This window comes from Euleptes europaea, chromosome 12 (assembly GCF_029931775.1).
Source record: "Euleptes europaea isolate rEulEur1 chromosome 12, rEulEur1.hap1, whole genome shotgun sequence".
NCBI lineage: Eukaryota > Metazoa > Chordata > Lepidosauria > Squamata > Sphaerodactylidae > Euleptes > Euleptes europaea.
In genome coordinates, this window is record NC_079323.1 from 917,522 (window position 1) to 926,186 (window position 8,665).

Here is an 8,665-nt window from a genome sequence, read left to right on the forward strand (position 1 = left end):
AGATCAGGGGCAAGATTTATCTCCCCCTCTTCCCATGACTATCAGCGGCCACAAAAGCATTTTCAGCTCTTTTTCTAATATATAGAATATTTCAAACATGTCCAAGTTGATCCATGATACAGGAGGGAAACGAGCAAGATTAACAATTCCTGAAAAGATGGGTACCCACACCTGTTACTCTTCTTAGTCCCTTGATGTTTGTATCAACAACAGCAATGCCACAAAGTTCTTCAAGGGCATTTAATGTGCAGTCTAGGATCTGCTGGGATTCACACCTCAGGAGTGGTCAGTTACTTCTGGAGGCAGGAGAGGCTTCTGGGTTTTTCCTTTATAGACTCTGAGAGATCCCAAAAGGGGGAGACTGAAAGTAGGGAGGAGAATCCCTGGAGCAAAAGGCTGCAGGATCACACATGGGTGAGTTGTGCCTGAGTCCTGGGGGAAGGGATGTTCCATTGTTGAATTGAATAGTTTTTTGGCACAGCCCATTGGGGGAAAACATTTGCTTTCATTTTATTTCACCTCAGCGCCCGGGGTGTCCTATCCAAGTGAGATCCAGGGGAAGCCCTGCTCGGATTTTAATAAAGTCATCTGTACGTTTTGCACTGTGGACTTGTTGTATTGTGTTTGTAAATCAATGCACAATCCCTGCAGATGCCAAGGTGGTTCTTAACTGTTGCTAAACTTGATGAGCCATCTTTGGTATAACACAGCTCTGTCCTCATTCTTCTCTTTGTTTTCCCCCAGCAGTGGGTGTTCTCCAGAACAGGAGGAAATTCAGTTCAGCCCTGGTGGCAATTAATTTGGATTTGTTGCAAAGAAATACTCAGATAGAAGAAATCAGAATTTATAAGGAGGATTTTTATTTGTTTATTTGTTTGTTTGTTTGTTTATATCCCGCCCCTCCCCAGTTAAAGTCAGGTGTGGGACAGCTTACAACCAATATAAACAAAATCTTGTACAGTTCATTAAATAATCATATTAATGCGCATAACATTACCATTTAAAGTTTCCAATAAAAAACCACAAGTTACACAGTATCAGATCCAGAGGTGACAATGAAGCATCTATAAACCCTCAGTCAGGAGAGACGAACTGATCTTCTACAAGCTGTCATGAAGATGACAAAACCACAATCGTAGAAGCTGAAGAGGGACTCTAGACTGCCATTTGGGCTGACCAGCCACAGGGCACTTGAGGAGTTTTCCTTTGCTGGTCAGTCTCTGGAGCCTCTACAACTCATCTGACTGCTTAAGCACTAAGACCTCCCTCCACCTTTCCCCTTGGCAGCTCCACAGCAGAAAGGAGGCCCTGCCTGTGTGAATCTCCCTCTCCTTTTGACTACCTCTTCCTGTGAAGCAAAGCTGTCCTTCTTTCCAGGTGCTCCACAAACTGTTAACCAAAGGCTGCAGCTGTGGGGAAGGATCTATCCATGGTACAATGCTAGTTATGGGGAGCATCTGCCAGGCATTCGCATCCTTCAGAAGCTTTTCCGGTGGAAGAGGTGGAGGACTCTCTCTCTAATTTGTTTGGTTTTCACCCCATAGATGATGGGGTTCATCATGGGTGGGAAGAGAAGGTAGAAGTTTGTGAGCAGGATGTGGATGTGGGGAGCAATATGGTGACCAAACCTATGTATTATTGATGAAAGAATCACTGGGGTATAGAAAATTAATATGGCACACAGGTGTGAGATGCATGTTCCAAAGGCTTTGAGCTGCTCGTCCTTCAACGCCAGGCTGAGAACGGTTCTTAGGATCTTGGCATAGGACAGGCTAATAAAAGTCAGGTCCAGGACCACAACCAAGAAAGCCACAATGATCCCATAGATGTTGTTGAATCGTGTGTTGGAACAGGCCAGCCTCACCACCGCCATGTGCTCACAAAAGCAGTGGGAGATGACATGGGAGCCACAGTAGGGCAACCACCGAAGCAGGAAGGGCAAAGGAGACATCAGGAGAACACCCCGCGCCAAGGCCACCAGCCCAACCTTGACTATCAACGAATGGGTGAGGATGGTGTTGTACCTCAGAGGGTGGCAGATGGCGATGTATCGGTCAAAGGCCATGGCCAAGAGCACAGCAGACTCCATGATGGCAAAAGTGTGGAGAAAAAACATCTGAAGGAGGCAGGCATTCAAGCTGATCTCCCTGTCCCTGAACCAGAAGATGGAGAGCGTCTTGGGCATGGTAGTGAGGGACAACACCAGATCAATAGAGGCTAACATGGAGAGGAAGAAAAACATGGGTTTGTGGAGGGTGAGGTCTGTCTTGATCACATATAGGAGGAGGGTGTTACCAAGAAGGGCAATAGTGAACACAGAGCAGAAAGGGATGGAGATCCAGAGGTGGAAGGTTTCCAGTCCAGGGATACCAGTCAAGAAGAACACTGCAGGGTCAGTGTTGGGAGCAGAGGCATTATGTCCAAGGGGAGCCTTCATTTCAGGAGAAGGAGAAAGCTGTCTTCCCTTTCAAAAGTAACATTATCTCTTACAAAATGTGGATGTTGCTGTCAATAACCGCAGGTGGGGTCCGCCTTCCTTTTAGCTCTGCAGAGGGGAAATCTGTTGGCAGAAAGCACAGGTAGGCTGAGCTGTGCTGGCTCAGACCAAATTCCATCCAGTTCACCACTTCATCCCCTGCAATGGCCAAAGAGGCACCTCTGGAAACTCAGAGCGGAGCATGAAGGGCTTAAGAGAACTTCGCTCGCGCACATTGAGGTTCCACCCTGCTCTCACAGCTCATAGCCTAGCCATCAACAGACCTGTCCTCCACCACTTTGCCAAAGCAATGTATAAACTCTATTGCAGTTTGAGTATCCCTTATCCAAAATGCTTGGGACCAGAAGTGTTCCATATTTTGGATCTTTCCATGTTTTGGAATATTTGCATATACATATATATCTTGCGGATGGGACCCAAGTCTAAACACAAAATTCATTTATGTTTTATATACCCTATACACATAGCCTGAAGGCAATTTTATACAACATTTTTAATAATTTTGTGCATGTGGGCCATCATGGGGAACCTGCCGTTGGTGCAACCGGCCTGCACTCATGCCTTTTTATTACCCTTTGTGGGTGCTCAAAAAGTTTTGGAATTTGGAGTATTTTGCATATTGGAATTCCAGATAAGGGATACTCAACCTGTACACAGAATGAAATAACCCTTTTGTCTGTTTTGAATCTCTCACCCTCCAGCTTCAGCAGATGACCCCGTGTTCAGGTATTATGAGAGAGGGAGAAAAGCTTCGCCCTGTCTACTCTCTCCATACCACACATAATTTTATAGACCTCTATCATGTCTCCCCTTAACTGCCTTCTGCCCAAGCTAAACAGCCCTAAGTGTTTTAACTGCTCCTCATAGGGCAGTTGCTCTTGCCCCCTGTTCATTTGGTTGCTCTTTCCTGTACCTTCTCAAGCTCTGTAATATCCTTTCTTAGGTGTGGTGACCAGAACTGTGCACAGTATTCCAAGTGTGGTCTCACCATAGATTTGTACAAGGGCAGTATGATAGCAGCAGTTTTATTCTCAATTCCTCGTCTAATTATGGCCAGCATGGAATTTGCCTTTTTTACAGCAGCTGCACACTGGGTTGACGTCTTCCTCAAGCTATCCACTACCACCCCAAGATCCTTTTCTTGGTCTGTTGCTGCCAGCACAGATCCCATCAGTGTATATGTGAAGTTGGGATTTTTTGCCCCAATATGCATCACTTTACACTTGCTCACATTGAATCTCATTTGCCATTTTAATGCCCATTCCTCCAGTTTGGAGAGATCCTTTTGGAGCTCTTCACAATCCATTTTTTGTTTTAACCAACCTAAATAATTTGGTGTCATCTCCAAACCTGGCCTTTTGCATCTCAACCCCAGCTTCCCATACAGAAAAAGCACTGGTGGGAGTTATTTCCCTGTTTTGGCTGCTCCATGTACACAAAATACTCCACATGGAGCAACAAAAAGGGGAAAATAACTTCCTCCCAATGCTCTTTCAGTGTGGGAAAATGGCTCAGGAGGAAGGCAAGATCCTTTCCTCCCCCACGGCAGCATTTTGAACCCATTTGGGCTCTCCTTTATTTTTGAAAAGCCATTCCCCACAGCTGCTGAGGGGTTAAAGTGTAGAATAGCTCCTAAGACCTCACCAGGATCCTGCAGAAGAGATGTGCTCCTTTGTCTTCTCCACTGCCGAATATTTGTCTCCTTATAGTCCCCAGCAGCTGCCAAATGAGTTCAGGATTTATAGCACCGCCACCTCCCTCCTCCTGCTCCTTCCCCACACCCCTCCACCCTCTCTAGAGGATGTGGCTTTCCCACTAGTGATATCCTGCAATGTTTCTATAGAATAGCAAGTATTAACTCCTTGTTTTCTCGGTGGTGTTTGAGTGCCGTGTTCTTGGCTAAGGAACCAAGCTGTGAAATGGGAAGTGTGTATATGTAAGGTGCCATCAGGTCGCAGCTAACTTATGGCCACCCAGTAGGATTTTCAAGGCAAGAGACATTCAGAGGCGGTTTGCCATTGCCTCCTCTGCATAGCAACCCTGGTATTCCTTGGTGGTCTTCCCATCCAAGTACTCACCAGGGCTGAACTTGCTTTTCTTCTCAGATCTTATGAGATCAGGCTAGCCTGGGTCATCCAGTTCAGGGTTAAAATGGGAAGACCCTGGTTCAAATCCTGCCCTTACTGTGACCTGTATAGATGTCCTTATGCAGGCCCTTTAAATGCCCCACTGGGAATAGGAGTAACAGTTTGCATTACTAAGTTGTTGAAAATACGATTGACTCAGAATACAGTACAAAAAAGGTACATAATATTTATTTAATTCAAATATTTCTATCCTCTCTTTCCCCATGGTACAGGGTGGCTTACAAATCCAGTTAAAAACATACAGAATACAATAAAACTCCAAATAACCCCATCATCCTTTTTTTAAAAAGACTGTAGCCTATACCAGAAGAAGAAGAAGAAGAAGCAGCAGAAGCTGCAGCAGAAGCTGCAGCTGCAGCAGCAGCTGCAGCTGCATGGTGACCCCATCCACAGGGTGTCCCAGGTAAGTGACAAGGGGAGGTGGTTTGCCATTGCCTTCTTCTTCATAGGAAGTCCTGTCTTCCTTGGTGGTCTTCCCACCAAGTACTGACTAGGGCTGACCCTGCTTAGCTCCCGAGCTCTGACCAGACCAGGCTAAGCTGGGCTATCCAGGTGGCTTTGCACCCCATGAAAAGGCCCAGCAAATAAAACATTCTTGCAGTGCCTCCTACATGCTTCTATGGACAGTCCTGTGCCCCCAACCGCCCCAGAGAGCCCCTTCCATAGGATGAGAGTTGTCTTGGAAATGGCATGGGTTTTGGTCAGTGCCAGGTGGGCTACCTTAAGCAGGAGAACAGCCAATAGGTATCAGCCTGAGGACCATAGCTGGTGGTGCATTGAAGACATATGCAAAGAGATGGTTCTTCAGATATGTGGGCATTTCTACCTACAAACTAACATTAGACTTAAGAAAACCAGAAGCATAAAAATAGATACCAAAGATCTAAGATGAAAGAAGATATTGCCCAGAGCATAAATATTTTTGCCAGCTGTGGGAAAGATAATATTTATTTTTATTACACCTGTTTCCCATCATAAGGAGCCCCATGGCGCAGAGTGTTAAGCTGCAGTACTGCAGTCAAAAGCTCTGCTCACGACCTGAGTTCGATCCCGACGGAAGTCAGTTTCAGGCAGCCGGCTCAAGGTTGACTCAGCCTTCCAGCCTTCCGAGGTCGGTGAAATGAGTACCCAGCTTGCTGGGGGTAAAGGGAAGATGACTGGGGAAGGCACTGGCAATCCACCCAGTAAAACAAAGTCTGCCTTGGAAACGTCGGGATGTGACGTCACCCCATGGGTCAGGAATGACCCAGTGCTTGCACAGGGGACCTTTACCTTTACCTTTTTTTTCTATCATGGCCCCAAGGCAGCTTTTCTAATTTCATTAATAAATACAGCAAAATAACAAAGCTGCTTCAACTAATAAAATCCCTCTGCCTGAAATTCTCCTGGCTCTTTAAATGCCCTGGTGGAGATCTCCAGCAAAGAAGAGCCAGTGTGGTGTAGTGGTTAGGAGCAGTGGACTCTAATCTGGAGAACTGGGATTGATTCCCCTCTCCTCCACGAGTGGCAAAATCTAATCTGGTGAACCGGGTTGGTTTCCCCACTCCTCCACATGAAGCCAGATGGGTGATCTTGGGCTAGTCACAGCTCTCTTAGAGCTCTCTCAGCCTGACCTACCTCACAAGGTGTTTGTTGTAGGGAGAGGAAGAAAGGCAATTCTAAGCTGGTTTGATTCTCCTTAAAAGGTAGAGAAAGTCGGCATATAAAAAACAATGCTGCTGCTTCTTCTACCCTCCTTATCTTCTCTGGGAGCCCTTTCCATAAAGCAGGAGCCACAGCTGGAAAGGAACATGCTCCAGTGGATGCTGGGAGAGTAGACCTCGGGGGGAGGGGGGATGGCTAGAAGAAGCTGGCCTGATGAACACAGTGGGTATACAAGAACAAATGTAAAGAGGCTGCCCAGATAATAGGGGATGGACCAGGAGAGCCTCTTTCTGAAAGGCATTCCAGACTGCGGCATCACCACTACAAAAGCCCTGCTCCTTGCATCTGAGGGCCACTGTATTCACAACATAATATGATCCAATCAATTGGGTCCATAAAGGAATCATACGCCACACAGGAGCCTACAGGACGTTCTTTCTTATTTGAAGTGCCCCCAACACCCGGTCACGGATCTCCTTGGTCTTGGCGCCATAGACAATGGGGTTGAGCATGGCTGGGACCACCAGATAAACATTGGCAAGGAAGATGTGAACGTGGTGGGGGATGTTGTGGCCAAAGCGGTGGCAGAGGAAAGAAAACAGTCCAGGAGTGTAGAGAATCACAATGACCCCCACGTGGGCCCCGCAGGTGCCCAGGGCTTTGTGCCGGGCTTCCAGCGAGGGCAAGCGGAAGACAGCGTGCAAGATCAGCCCGTAGGAGACGAAGATGAAGAACAAGTCACTGCCAGCGATGACAAGGGAGAGAATCAGCCCGTAGAGGTTGTTGGGGGTGGTGTCTCCACATGCCAGTTTAACCAGGGCCATGTGCTCACAGTAGGAGTGCGAGATGAGGTGGGAGCGGCAGAAGGGCAGCCTCTTCACTAGAAAAGGGAAAGGCAGGACAATCACCAGGGCTCGCATAGCAATGGCCGCCCCCAGCTTAGCCACAGTGTTAGCGGTCAGCAGTGAAGTGTAGCTGAGTGGGGCGCGGATGGCCACGTATCGGTCATAAGCCATGGCAGTGAGCGTCCCAGACTCCACCGCACAGAGTGAGTGGATCATGAACATCTGCACCAAGCAGGCGGCAAAGTTGATTTCTTGGGGCCCCATCCAGAAGATGCTCAGCATCTTGGGGACGACGCAGGTAGGCAAGGCCATGTCCGTCAACGCCAGCATGGAAAGGAAGAGATACATGGGCTTGTGCAGGCTGGACTCTGTCCAGATGATCCACAGCAGGGTGGCGTTGCCCAGGAGAGCCATGAGGTAGATGAAGAAGAAGGGAACGGAGATCCAGACCTGCTCACTCTCCAGCCCTGGAAGCCCCAGAAGGAAGAAGGAGGAGGAACCAAGCTGGGTGCTGATGTTGACAGCAGCTAAGGAGAGAAATGTAGAGAAAGCAAAGATTAGAAACAGATGAAAAGTCATCAGACTTCGCTGATTCCTATCTGCCATAATGCATTCAAAATTTCAGATTGAGACTTGGTTTGCTATCTGGTGGGCCAGTCCTTCAGTTTCTTTTCTGGGCATGCTTAAGTGGTCAGGCCTCCCCTGTGGAAAAACACATCCTCCCTCCCTACCTCACACAATCCCACACATCCCCAACTCCTTTGGCTTCACTGAAATCCCGCAAACATTTTGCTGTTTGGACAGCCAGCAGAGGTTCAGGTTGGGAATGGGGAAAGCTATTTAATCCCAAAGTCCGGGACTAGGCATAAATATTGACACCTTTTGTGCACAATTTTATATATAAACTGATAATGTTTGGCAACTGAATAAAACAGGAGAAGAGGAGAATGGTCTTGGGGTTCTGCCACCGAGGAGAAAAGTAGGGTAGAAGTTAAGTAAATAAATAAATTTCACCCATTGACTTGAAAATAACCCACTCAACCCATCAAGTAGAAAAGGGCAAGAGTCCAGTAGCACCTTAAAGACTAACAAAAATATTTTCTGGTAGGGTATGAGCTTTTTTTGTTAGTCTTTAAAGTGCTACTGGACTCTTGCCCTTTTCTACTACTGCGGACAGACTAACACGGCTACCCACTGGGAATTATCAACCCATCAAGTTTGAGTCAAACCAGCAAATCTGCAAAATTCTCCTGTATTTCTGTGTATTGCCTTACTAACATCATCTGATTCTAACAAAATATTTCTGATTTTTGGAAGTAACCTGTCATGGTCTCTCGCTACAAGAGACCTGTACAGTGGACAATACGCAAGTAATGAAGAGGGCCTTATTCAGGTGCTTTCCTAATGGGATCAACTCAAAATTGTTCGAAGGCCCACAACTCTCCAAAACAACTCACTGTGAGAAGAATGGGGAATTTGCCCATCTCACTCTCCGATTCCTTTCTGAGATTTTCTTTCCACTCACCGCCCAT

General features: G+C 47.0%; 2 protein-coding genes across 2 annotated transcripts; both read right to left on the minus strand.

Moving 5' to 3' along the window:
• Positions 1-1,477: 1,477 nt before the first annotated feature.
• On the minus strand, positions 1,478-2,437 carry LOC130485317 (olfactory receptor 52K1-like). Its single transcript, XM_056858484.1, has one exon. It carries the CDS (start codon positions 2,435-2,437, stop codon positions 1,478-1,480), a length of 960 nt encoding a protein of 319 aa, XP_056714462.1.
• A 4,273-nt stretch (positions 2,438-6,710) lies between these two features.
• LOC130485584 (olfactory receptor 52D1-like) lies at positions 6,711-8,665 on the minus strand. Its single transcript, XM_056858799.1, has 2 exons — positions 8,659-8,665; positions 6,711-7,660 (listed from the first exon to the last, which is right to left on the minus strand). Exons 1-2 carry the CDS (start codon positions 8,663-8,665, stop codon positions 6,711-6,713), a joined length of 957 nt encoding a protein of 318 aa, XP_056714777.1.

Coding starts and splice junctions, on each gene's coding strand:
- LOC130485317 (XM_056858484.1), bottom strand. CDS start 2,437: ATGAAGGCTCCCCTTGGACATAATGCCTCTGCTCCCAACACTGACCCT.